The 13,667-nt window shown below is 38.6% G+C and overlaps 1 protein-coding gene across 2 annotated transcripts in view; it reads right to left on the reverse strand.

The window, feature by feature from the left end:
• Positions 1-11,939, reverse strand: part of Lrp12 (LDL receptor related protein 12) — a 95,848-nt gene extending 83,909 nt beyond the window's left edge. For both annotated transcript variants that reach the window (XM_046464930.2, XM_046464929.2), the window contains exon 1: positions 11,670-11,939. In XM_046464930.2, coding sequence (XP_046320886.1) covers positions 11,670-11,748 — 79 coding nt within the window. In that variant the 5' untranslated portion in view covers positions 11,749-11,939. The remainder of the gene's footprint in view (positions 1-11,669) is intronic.
• Positions 11,940-13,667: the final 1,728 nt, after the last annotated feature.

The raw sequence follows: 13,667 nt of genomic DNA on the forward strand, positions 1-13,667 counted from the left end.
GCACTATCTAGAGAAAAAAAAAGTTAAGATATAGATTAAGAGAGGAAAAAAACATTTAAGTCTTCTCAAAACTCAACAGTAAAAAACAACCCAATTAAAGATGGGTAATGAACGTGAACACTTAAGTCAAGAGGGCAAAATGTATGTGAAAAGACATTTAATATTATTGTTCATTTTTAAAAATGCAAATTCAATTCAGGAAGTATCACTACATAAATTTTAGAATGATAAAAATTAAAAAAAATATTGAGAATACCAAGAGTTGGTGAAGATCCACAGCAAGTGGAACTCTCACACATTGCTGGTAAGAATGCAAACTGTTAACAACCACTCTGGAAAACAGTTTGGTAGTGTCTTCTAAAAGCAATCCATACATAAAACTTAGGACACAGCAATTCTACTTCTAAATATTTAACCTACAGAAATAAAAACTTTCCACTCACAAACCTGTACAAGAATGTTTACAGCAGACTTATATATAATAGTCCCAAACTGAAAACAACTCAAATATCTATGAAATGAACTAGTAAAACTGAGGTACACCCATACAATGGCATATTGTTTAACCACAAAAAGGAATAAGCTATTGAGTTAAGCAACAATGTGGATGTATCTCAAAGACATTACACTGAGTAAAAGCTCCAGTCTCAAATAGTTATATATCATGCAATTCTATTTATTCAACATCCTCAAAAAGACAAAAAAACTATGGTAATAAACCCATCAATGATTATCAAGGATTACTTTGGGTAGGCAGAGGATGTAATTAATCATAAAGGAATAGCAGGAGGAACATTTCTGAGCTGTTTTGTATCTTGAATTTGGTGGTAGCTACGTGAATCTGTATAAGTGTTAACATCAACAGAACTTTACATTAAAAGGGTAAAAAAGTCAAGTTTCTGTAAAATTTTTAAACAAAAATTTTTAAGAATCAACTTAAAAGCTTAAAAGAGTAACAGAAGTTAATAAAATAGAAAACAAGGAAATCAATACACCATGTAACTGAACCAAGAAATGGTTCTCTGAAAACATCTAAAATAGAGAAACCTGTGATAAGTCTTTTGAAGAAAAAAACAAACAGATGGGTATGAAGAATGGCAAAGGAAATATAGATGTAGAAAATATTTTTAAGATACTATTATTTATAGATTTAAAGCAAATATAGAAATACAGATGAATTGAGAACATTCTAGGAAAACATAAATTAATGAAATTGACTCAAAGAAGAATCTGAAAAAATAGTTATTCCTCCAAAGTCATCATGCACATATACTAAACTTTTAGAGTTCTTCTAAACCTTCAAGAAACATAACATCATATATTTACTATAGCTAATTAGATCCCTATTTAAATCAGAGAATAAAAATAAAACAATAAAATACAAAGCAGAGCTAAATCAAGAAGTCTGATTCTAATTCTCTCTAATCCACCCATAAACACCAATCAAATAAAATACTCTAGAGAGAGGTTGGATAACGGTACCAAAATTTAGTTATATGGAAGAAAGAAGATCTAGTACTCTATAGCACAGAAAGGTGACTACAATTCACAAGAGTTTATTATATATTTTGTAAAGAACTAAAAGAGAAGAGTTTGTAGGTTCCCAACACAAAGAAATGACAAATGTTTTAAGGAAATGAAAATGTTAATTACCTTGATTTAATCATTAGATTATCACTGTATCCTATAAATATATACAATTGTATATATACAATTTACTTAAAAAAATCAAACATTCCTCATTGTAATTTGAGGGAAAAAGTAATGTGAAATTGAATTCTAAACAAATCTCTTCAATTTTATCTATATTCATTTGTATTTTTCTTATGGGTCGTAACCATAGCCAACCATCTTATCTGGTGCTCAAAGAAACCTTTATACTAATGCTAGAGAGAAAACTGGATGTTTTATACTTAAGGAAAGTGTGCCATTCAGCATCAAATATATAAAACAGGTATAATGAGGTGATTTAAGAGACTTTTAACCCCCTGACTTGAGTTCAATTCACATTTAGTATTTCCATCCCCCGCCCAACAGCTCCTGCCTTTCATATGTGAGTTTCACTTACCATGGGACCAAGCCATCTCCACTAAGGTATTTACTGACTTATTAATATATTCCTAAGGCCTGTTCACAGGTAAGGATCTACTTATTGAAGGCTCATCTCTATTACTGCACTCAGTGAAATAGAGTTTAACCACACTAGGAATGAAAACATTTCTCTCATCAGCTCTTATTAATACAAAACTATTCATCTTTATTTTCCTACTATAGTATTTACACTATTCATGAACAAACACAACTCTTTTACTAATAATAATAGAAAACACTAAAATCTTTTATACTGCTCCTGATCACCAAAATCAACAACAAAACTGACTATAAACTGATCTCATCAATATAAATGCAAGTCTAACAAATATTAGTAAATGTATCTAGCTGATTCAAATGTATCATTACCATCTTGGTTTGGAACTTTCATAAAATCAAAAATGTTTCAACACTAGGAATCACATGAATGTAATTTACGCCAGTTATGGGTAAATGAATCTACTTATTCAATAAGTATTGTCTGGCATAGGTGTATGTTTCACACACATAACTCTAGCTCTATAGTAATGTGCATAAATGTAAAACAATTCCACTCATTATATTTTTTGTTTGTTTTGGAAAATATAGCTATTTTTCATTTTATAATTTTTATTTAACATGTTATTTATAGTAACATAATGGGTTTCTTACTGTCATTTTAGATGAATTAATTTCTTAACAATTTCTCAATTTTAATTTCTGATCTTGTCAATGCACATATATCCCCCGTTTAAAAAAACATTTTTTTGGATTCCCCAACAATTGTGGAATCCTGAGATCTACCAGTTTGAAATACTGCTGTACTATATTCCTTTATGCTAACATACCATAATTTATTTATCCATTCTACCACTGATGTACATCATGGGTTGTTTCTAGTCCAGGACTACAATAAATAGTTGAGGCTAGAATATTCTTGTACATATCATTTGGCACCCACACTGCATACCTTCTTATGCTGAGTGCATACCTAGAAGCAGCACTGTTGGGACACCAGGGTTGTTATTCAGCTTTAATAGACACTGCTTTTCAAAGTGACTACAGATCATTCAAAACATGACTACTTTAATTAAGATGAGCTGTAAGTATAAAATTTACACAAGATTGTGAAGACTCAGCATGAAAAACTTAATTCAGAATGTCATTAATAATTATTTTCTATTGATTTCATGTTAAAATGATAGTAGTTTAGATATTCTAGGTTAAATATATTATTAAATTAATTTAATCTGTGTTTTTAGTGTGGCTATTGGAAAATTTAAAACTAAATGTAATGATTTACATTTGAGCCTTACATTATTAAACAGATGTTTCCCTAGCTTTGAGTAACCAAGAAAGACTTTTCCAAGGGGGCAACATCTGAAGGAAAGCCAAGTGATTGACAGGAGTTAGCCTAGTGAAGAAAGTAATGCAGGAAGGAAGATAAACCAGGCAGAGGACACAGTGTGTGCAAAGGCCAGGAGGCAGGAGAACCCTACAGTATAGCAGGAAGGTTGTGTGAGGGAGGAGGAAAGAAAGCTATGAGAGCTGTGAAGGGCAGTGACACAAGATAAGACAGAAAAGTAAAAGCTAGACAATCATGAAGGCTCTGGTGAGTTATATTAGTATTTTAAGAATAGGAAACTACTGTTGGCTTTTACCAAAGAAAGCTACAAAATCAGAATTATACTTTAGATGTTGCCTGGCTGCTGTTAGGTATGAGGTGACTGAATCAGTGCAAGACTAGAGACAAGACTAGTTTAGCAGCCATCACAACAATGAAGAGAAAACAACAAAAGAAAAACCCCCACAACAATGGCTCTCTACAAGAAGAGGAAGCAGAAGAGATAAGAACTGTACACAAAATCATTACTCTCAAAGATTCGGTTTCTTCTAATAATACCTACACTTCACATTTATTTTGAGGATTAATCACAGCATTATTTTGGAAAGACATTCTGTATTCTAACTATTAGTAAAAATTTTAGTGTCATGAGAACAGATAGTAACAATTCCAAGAAATTGAGGGCTGAAGTTTTGGCTCAGTGGTACAGTTTGCCTGGCATGCATGTGACTGAGTTTGATCCTCAGTGCCACATATAAATAAAAAATAAAAGATCCATTGACAACTAAAAAATATATTTAAAAAAAGAAATTGGATTATATTTCAGAATGTTTCAGATACAAAGATTCATCTTATTTTTCTGCATATTTTCTCTGACATAGGCACTTAAAACCTGAAAGATGCTTTAACTATTAATGAAGCTGTCAGATGAAAGGGTTACTCTTCCTCATATTTGAAAAGGTAAATTCCAGTTACTAAACATTTTACATGTTCCACTTAATTCTAATATTAAAATATTAACACTATTTTTCATTTCTAAAAACTAAAATGTAAATGAATTAAAGGTAGTCTCCTTCGTGGTAAGTACATCAGTGTAAAACAAGTTCACTTCTTCACACTAGTACTAGTGGAGAAGCAAGTTATCAAATATTTAAGAGGAAAACTAGAAAACTATTATGTCAGATTCATTTACTTTTAAGTTTTGAGACCTTCTAAAGTTCTATCTTCTAAAAGGTACACAATCCAGGTTAAAAAAAAAAAAATGTAAAAGGTCACTTTGTTCTTCTGTGTTCTAAAATTCACTTTTCTACTAATATATTCTTGACTTCCAAAAACATGAAGCAATTTTTATTGGCCAAATAGTTCAAAGCATTTAACTTGGGCAAAAATATTCCTGAAATCTAGTTTTTGTTCTCCCCTTTGCTTCTTACTAGAGACATTCCTCAAGCAGACAAAAAGCACAGCGCTATGAGAGTTAAGTTCCCCCCAGGACCCTTCTCAGTTTCTCTTTATGTACCTTAACTCCTCATACCTTCTTGTTATCTGTTGTACAACTACTCACCACACTATCCCTTCTTGCATTAGGTTTTCTTAACCTTTTCTTTTCTAGAATAAATAACAGAAACTTAGCTTCCAAAGTTCCAAACTTTTCTACTATACTGAAGACACACACACACACACACACACACACACACACAAAATCTCCCTCAACCTCTCAGTTCTCTTCCTCACTCTCAACAAGTCATCTCATGTCACATTACTTTGAGGAAATAGAACTATCAGATGTAATATCCACCTTCCCAACCCCAGACCTAAGGAAATTTACACAAATATTTCCCTCCTGTGACAAAGAGGAAGTATCTTTTTTCCCTATCAATAGAGCAAATCCTTGGTCCAAACTCCTGGATTACAACCAAAATTTCCTAACTATGCCCTTCCTACTCTTGCCTATTTCACAATATTCTACACCATAACAATAAACGTATTTCAAAACACAAATCACAATATATCACCTCAACCTCTTCAATAGTTAATACTTAAAATAAAATCCAAATTCTACCATGATTTTCAAAGCCCTCAGTTTCTGCACATCATTCTGACCTCATCCTGTCCCTTAAGGACCACTATTATCCAGGTACAGAGATTTTATTAATTTACTGGTAACACACCAGCTCTTTCATCAGTTCTTTGCTGACCCTGGGCCTTTCAAATCTTATGCAAGGTTCTCTTACTCCATCTCTAATATGGTTAGGTGTCCTTTAGGTCTTATAAATGTATGCTGGCAAAGAAGTCTTCTCCTAATTACTATTATTTACTGTCTGCTCTTTGTTTCTGCTAGAGAATTTATTACAACTCATTGACTGGACTGTAAGCATCATGAGGACAGAAACTATGTTGTTTTAGTCAGCGTTTTTGCTGTAGGATCTGACCAGAACAACTGTAGAGGAGGAAGAGTTTATTTGATGGCTCACAGTTTCCGAGGTCTAAGTCCATAGAAGGCCAGCTCCATTTCTCCAGGTGAGGCTGAATGTGGCCCAACAGTGTGACAGAGGGAAGGAGCCACGTCATGGTGATCAGGCAGCAGAGAGGGACTCCACCATTTTTTTTTTAAGCATATAAAGCAAGGTTTATTTAAAAAAGGGTAACATAGACTTCTCCCAGGAGGGAGAAGGGGCCACAGCTGGTATCCTGGTATCCCAAGCAGTGAGGGTGTTCTGCCTCTTTACATTTTCTAGGCTTCCTTTGTTCTACTATTCTCTTCCCCCTTATGTCTCTCCTTTCTGTGTACATAACTAGGCCCAGGAGATGCTCAGTGGGATGTCGGAAAGGTGAGAAGCAGATGGGCTGGAGGGGCCAAGGTGGAGTGAACTGGGCAGGACAGTGGACTTAATTAACAACTCCCTGTAGGGAGGGACAATCCTTGGGACAGGTTACCTTACACCCTTCAGATACAAATACCAACGCCAAAGCCACATCCTAATTCCCACCTCCTCCAGCCACACCCTACCACTTTAGGGGATTAATTCACTGATTGGGTTAAGACTCTCACAACCCAATCATTTTTCCTCTGAACCATCTTGGATTGTCTCACAAATGAGCTTTGGGGAGGGGGGGCATCTCACATCCAAACCATAACATATGTCCATCGTTGTGTACCTAACACAGTACCACACAAAAGCAAATGCTCAGCCAGTATTTGTTAAATGGATTAATAGTGAAGAGACAGGATTAGGTTGTAATACTGACTCTAGTACTTCCTAGAGGTTTGATCTCAGATAAGCCACAACTTTTCTGAGTTTCCACTTTCTCTTTTATTAAAAAGGAGTAAATGCCCCTATGATTGCTAAATGAGACCTACTGAAAATTATCAATAAGTAAAGACTGAGTACAGTATCTTAACTTGGTAAATGCTATAATAAACTTAATAAATGTTAGGTGCCTTTTCTCCCTTCTATAGCTTAATGAGAATTCCCTAAGTTATTCCTGTGTGGAAACTATATATATATTTGCATCTACTTAAAAAAGAATGACATGCACCTGAACAGATTGATAACATGTATTTACAAAATCTAATCCTAAATCTTAGAAAATGGGGATAAGTAATGTACATCTATTTACCTCTCTCTCTTAAAAAGGGATGAATGTGGGTTGAGGAAAAAAGGAAAGAAACAGAATGTAAAGGTAACCTTAGAAATTAGAGATCATCAAGTTTACTTCAATTCCTAAATTTAGAACAACCTTCATAAAAATAAAGACTTGCACCAAGATGAGGAACAATAATCTAAAAATCTAAAGTCAAAACATTTTCTATTTGCTTAAACTTATATAAACCTCATCCAACTTTTAATATATTGGCCTCCTTTTTTACTTTTTTCTTTAAATTGTTAATATCACTGATAAAATTTAAGAAAAAAACAAAAACAAAATACAATAAGCAAAAAAAGCAATAATAAAACACATCGGATCAGAAACACAACAGTTTTCCCCAATCCCTTAAATTCTTGATACACTTTAAATTTCTATGTACAAAAATTAAAATCAATATTTTCTTCAACTGCTATTCACTTTTCAGTTTAACATCCTTCTTATGCTTTCTTCACCAATTTTACTTTCTAGGAACCTTCCAAATCATTTACCCTACATCATTCAAATCTCCTCCGTACTCTTCCTGGAATATTACTAGCTCTCTAAAAGTGGTCATTCAACACTTTTTGCCTGATAACCACCTTGAATGTTGTGGAACATACCGTCTCCCTTTGTATTCTCACTAGGATATGGATATAATTTAGATTCTGAACTCAAGGAAGAGTTTATGTTAAGCAATTAATTCAGTTTTATTCAACATATTTTATGTAATCAAGTTTGACTTCTTCAGAAGTAATTGCTATCTGGCTTACTCTTTTTTTCTTTTGTTCCAGTTATTTCTACAACCTTTCTAAAATTGGAACTTCTAGTCTATCTTTCAATTGGAAATTTTTAAAGTGCTGCTGAATGTTCCACACAATTCATGGGAAAAGATTCATCCATTAGACACAGAATGCAAGAGAAAAAGAATATTGTACATTACCACAACATCTAGAACAGTGCAATAAAAACTCTTAGTTACAATAAGTTGAAAATCAGTTAAAAAATGAATTTTATCATGGGTCAGTCGGTGTACATCAGGAAGAGTTCTGACCGCTACAGAATGCTTTGGCAACAGATAACCAAAAACTAACCATCTGCAACTCTTCAAACTCTTAAAACCAAAACAAACATTCTAAATTACATCTTAAGACTTCATCTAGGGCAGTTTTCATCAAACTAAGGATTATAATTTATTAGTGGGTCTAAAATTAGTGAGTCCAAACAAGCAAATAAGGAAAGGAACAGTAGGAGGGAGGTAGAATATATAGAAAATATCTGGGTGTATCACTGGTAGTATAGGTATTATTTTCATAAACTTTGTTTTGTGTTTCTCTCTCTCTCTCTCTCTCTCTCTCTATATATATATATATATATATATATATATATATATATATATATCAAAAACAATGTAAACTGTATTCTAAGAGTGGGTTTTAGTCAAAGTCAGAAAACATTGATTTGGGAGACAAAGAGAAGCAGAAAGAATAAAGCAATGCAACTGCCACAACTAAATTTTGGTTTGGGAGGTGAGCAAGACCAAGAGTTTCTAATGACTGGAAGTCACAAAAAACTACTCTCTGCTCTGATGATAGGCCCAGGACAATGCCCAGCTCACAGTTGCCACCACTAATGTTTTAATCCCTTCAAACTTTGAACTGCTGCAGAGATCAACCTTCACTTTCTCCTCCTTTTAGGCACTTTCAATGCAGTGAAGCTATATTAAGTTCCCAAAAGATAATTATTGGTACTTGGACAATTACTCCTAGAAAACATTAACTGTAGGCTATTGTAAAGACTACATAGTGTAATTCACACAATTTAGAGTTTCAAATAAGATTTTGGAATCCAGAAATATAATTTCAAAACATAATAGTCACATATCTTAGTGCATGAAAGATGGTTATATGAAGAGTAAAAACTCCAAGTAAAGATACTTTTTATAAAGGTACATAAAATGTTTCAAAGATTCAAGGCAACAATTGGAACCCTTTAATGTTGCAGTTAATAAATATGAATCACACTGTAAGGAATTAATATTGAAATTCCCTAACACTAGCCAATAAACCTCCTTTTCTTCACCAGATCTATATTAAGAATGATGCGGAATATTCCGTCATTTTGACAGCATTTCCTAATTATTTTTGAAGTCACTTTAAAAAACAAAAACACGTTCTGACTGTATAAGGGGGCTTTCAAAAGTCACAGCTAACATCTGTTCTAAGAGGCTTAAGGTGGTGACTCTTTTTCAGGATGCATCTACTATTCATCACAACTACATATTCCAGTCACCCAAATCTTATTATTGTTATGGAAGCATATCTCCTACTACTGTTATATTATTGTAGCTTTTTTTAATTGATATAAATCCACATTTGGCTGGAGACAGGATACACAGAGAGCTATACAGAGAATTTCCTCAGTTGCAGGTGAAGGATTCCTTTAATCTCTGCTGATACAAAGTTCTATCTGGCTCAGTACCTCCTTTTTTCTTATACTTTGAAATTTATTGTGGCTTGAGACATCAACCTTTAGCATAATTACCTGCTAGTGTAATTATGTGGTCCCACACTATTGGAATAAGGAGTTTCAGTCTTTGACTATTAACCATTCCTCACTCAACACAAATTCCTAAATGATAAACCTCTGAGAAGCATCTACCAGAAAGCCACTTTGTATGCAAGTATAAAAAACGCACCAAGACAAATTATAGGGTTCACAACCTCTTATCCATAGAGGCAAAAGACTTTTAGTTCAAACAGTAAGGATGCAGGTTTTATTAAAAGAAGAGCCCATTTATTTATCTAGTCTGATCAAACATCACAGGAATTCACTTCTGACTATAGTGCAGCACATGGACAGCTGGACATTCCTAATCACCCTAGATTAAAGATTCCACTCACTTTCTTCTCTCTTGGGCCATTACACCAAACTTAGAACACATCTATACCCACCTTCAGGCTAGAAGAAGCAACATAATAGCTTATTGATCTCTGGTGTAGACCCAAACCCACAAGTCACCAGGCAAGCAGGGATTACAGCTACTTCATGCAACTAACAATCCAAAGTCATACACTGGGTTTTCTGGACCCACAAAAGCACATCATTAACAATTACTACATCATATGTGGACCAAACTACCTTCTTCCCAGAAACAAAAATAATATATGACTCAGGAAAGGGAAAAAACACATCATGAATTACACTGAAAAGACTATTTGTTGGCTCCAATTTAGGTTCACAAATTTTTTTTTTCACGTAGTGTAATTTCTCAGGTTTTAAAAGTTATCAACACATTCAATGCCACAGATAAATGCTTTCAAAAGAGATGATACTTGTTCCTGAAATACATATCGACTGAACCCCTTCACCACCACCATTATACTAGTCGAATTAGTTTATGGCAAAAAACTTAAATTAAAAAAAATTTTTTTTTAGTTGTAGATGAACATAATGACTTTATTTTATGTTTTTATTTTTATGTGGTGCTGGGGATCGAACGAACCCAGAGTCTCACACATGCTATGCAAGCTGAGCCATAACCCCAGCCCAAACTTAGACTGTTTATAAGTAAAAATTACCAAAAAAAAAAAAAAAAAAAAAGGTAACGTAATTATTTTCTTCTGGAGAAATAAAAGCGATACACCAAAAAGAAAAGGTGGACTGTTTTCTCTGAAACTGCCTATCAACGCGTTTAACTGATGAACTAAGGACAGTGAAGTCAGAGGTGGAACTCAAATCTCTCAACCGAAGAATGTCCTCTCCAATTAATTCCACTTGGATCTTGTTCTGATCCCCAACGCAAAGTAAAAACACAGTCCTGACATACATCAGGACTTCACAGTTCAGCCCTCGCTTAACCTGAAAGGGTGTCCCTAACTCCACCGATCTACAAGACTAGAACAAGGCAGTGACAACAGTAGCTGACGATGACGGATGAAATGACAATTGTGCTACGACTCGAGCAGACTTGCACGCCCTAAGAGGGAAAGACTGAGAAGGGGCTGGAAACTATTTTCTGGCCTTCTCCCGCGTGCTCCTCCCGGTGAACCAACAGGATCCTACACGCCCGGGACCCACGGAGCCTCGGGCCCTCGAGGTGGAGAGGCAGGATTTAGAAAGCAGCGGGGTGCTTGCTTTTCCAGAGACCCTAAAGGAATCGGTGGGGTGGCAACATCTCCGGGGAGAGAACTTCCAGACCCAGGAAGGGCAGGGGGTGGCAGGACCGTCCCGCCGGCGGCGGGGGCGACCTCCCCTTCTTTCTCACAGTCGTACATCTTTGTGTGTGCGGACTGTGCCGCGGCTGCGAGCGCGCGAGGAGCCGGCGCCGGGGCCCTCCGGCTCAGGTCGGGAAGTCCGCCGCACCCCCTTACTCCACCAGGCCCCCTGGCCGGGACCCCCAGCCCCTGGCCCACACCCCGAGGGGCTCGAGGTAGGCGAAAGCATCTCCGTGTGGGGACAGCCCTCGCGCCGCATCCCCCCCCTCCGCCCCCCGTCTCCGGTCTTTGTCCTGCCAGCGGCCGGGGTCTCCCCGCGGGTCTCCCGGGAAAACCCCGTCTTGGAGGCCTCGGGGCCCCGGGTCGCCCCAGCTTTGTTCGGTCAACACGGAACGAGGGACGCGGACACTTACCATACACCCCAGCGAGGAACAGCAAGACCAACGCAGACCTCCACCGCGGAGACTCTTTTGTGCTCCAGCGACGGGCCATAACCACGGCAGATGGAGGGAGCGAGGAGATGGAGGAGGAGGAGGAGCTGGGGCCAGACGCCGCTGCCGCCGCCGAGCCCCGGGCTGCTCCCTGCGCTCTCCGCGGCGGCGGGAGGGGGAGGGGAGGAGGGGCTGTAGCCGCCCGCGCGCGCTCCCTCCCTAAGCCGCGCGCCCGTTCGCACCCCGGGCGGCGCGAGATCCCCGCGAGGAGCAGCCTTCCCCGGGGCAGGGGCAGGCAGCGCGCGCGCTGGCGCGAGGCGAGGGGGCGGCGATCACCGGGCTCGGGCCTCGAGCCGCACTGGGTAGCGGGCGCCGCCTCCCGCCAGACGGAGCGCGAGTCGGCACCCGCGCTCATCCGTGCAATCGGCAATCCCCTGGCCCGCCTGCCTTGGTTCCCGCCCCGCGCTCCGCTGGACTTTACGAGTCCCGGTCCTTTTTCCCCGCGACTGGAGCCCGAGGAGTGAGGCAGTGCCAATCGATGAGCGAGCGCGCGAACGCCGGTTGCAGGTTTCCCCGTAGCTGGAAAGCGGGCCCCTAAGCGGAGCTCCGTCGCTGCCGGAGCCCACCTCGCGGGCCACGCAGGAGGGGCGGGCGGAGTTAGGAGGGTGAAGGTGGCCACGTGTGGGGGAAGAGTAGGTGGTTGGAGGCTGGGAACTTGGGAGTTCCTTTCCCTATCCGCCACCCGGTCCTGTCCCGGCTTTGGGATCGGCGCGGGCTGAGGGTGTCACCAGTTAGTGCGGGCTGGCGGCACCGGGCAAAGGGTCGCGGGTAGGTGGAAGTGAACGCAGGCTGGGGAGCTGGATCTGACGCCCACGCTTAAGGTGCGGGGGATGAGCAGAGCTAGGTTAGTGTGGAGCGGTTCCAGTCGGGCGGGGAAGCTGTTTGACATCTCGCGGCGGGGGCGGGCGTCTGCAGGACTCCAGCGCTGGGTTGGAGCGGACCTTGGGGTCGGATGCTGGAAAGAGGGATCATTGGGTACTCCCTAATTTCCCTAACACCCCCCGCCCCCTGCTCCCAACAAATGTGACCCTTCTTTCCTTAGAACCCCTTGACACTTGTAAACATATCTGTAGTGACACTGGTGCAGCACACCGTCTGCCTTGTTTTTTTTAAAATGCTTGCCCAGGGTCTTATCTCTTGTTAGATTTATCGGTAGCCTTTATAAGCAACGATAAATTATTTTATTATATACTGTCCTACTGGTTATCTCTCTTTAGTCCATAACAATCTTGTGACATAAATATTAATCATATTTTATAGATAAGAAAATAAGACTCATAGAGATTAAATTACCCGAAAAGATAGCAAAGAAATCGCTTGAAACAGTTTTTCTCATTCCAAAATCAAGATTATGTCCCCTGTACCACAGCAAACTCAAGCATAATGCTTAGGGCATAGTAAATGTTAAATTTTAAGACATCCTTTTGGTGAATACATGTAAGACTTTCCCTGTGTCTGCTCCTGATTTGTCTGCTTTAAGATCCTCCCCCCGAAAAAGGTATTCCAGAAGAAAAATAAATGTTACAAAATTATAATTAAGAAATCTTGTATCATCTGCCAAAATAAATAAATGATCAGAACTCCAAAAATGTTTTCCATTCTCTGGAGAAAAGGAAGCAACTTCAGTGCTCACCCAACAACCTGCAGATTTCTTTTCTGGTTTTAGGGTCCTACCTTCCAGTTGCTTGTTTCTTGAGATCTTATAAATTGTGCTGTGTTTTGGTGGGGTCGCTTGCAAAGCAAAGAAGTAGATTGGGCTGCATCCCCTCCTCCACAATGGTACAATGGTACTTTCAGTACCATTCCAGCAACCCTGTCCCCAATACAAGACACAGGATGGATGTCCTCATCAGTCCCTTACTATCCCTGCATTAACACCCCTTCTACTCCTACACTTTCTTATTTACCTTAAACATGTTA

This window comes from Marmota monax, unplaced genomic scaffold, assembly GCF_021218885.2.
Source record: "Marmota monax isolate L192 unplaced genomic scaffold, Marmota_monax_Labrador192_F-V1.1 WCK01_AAM20220418_F8-fsc00003, whole genome shotgun sequence".
NCBI lineage: Eukaryota > Metazoa > Chordata > Mammalia > Rodentia > Sciuridae > Marmota > Marmota monax.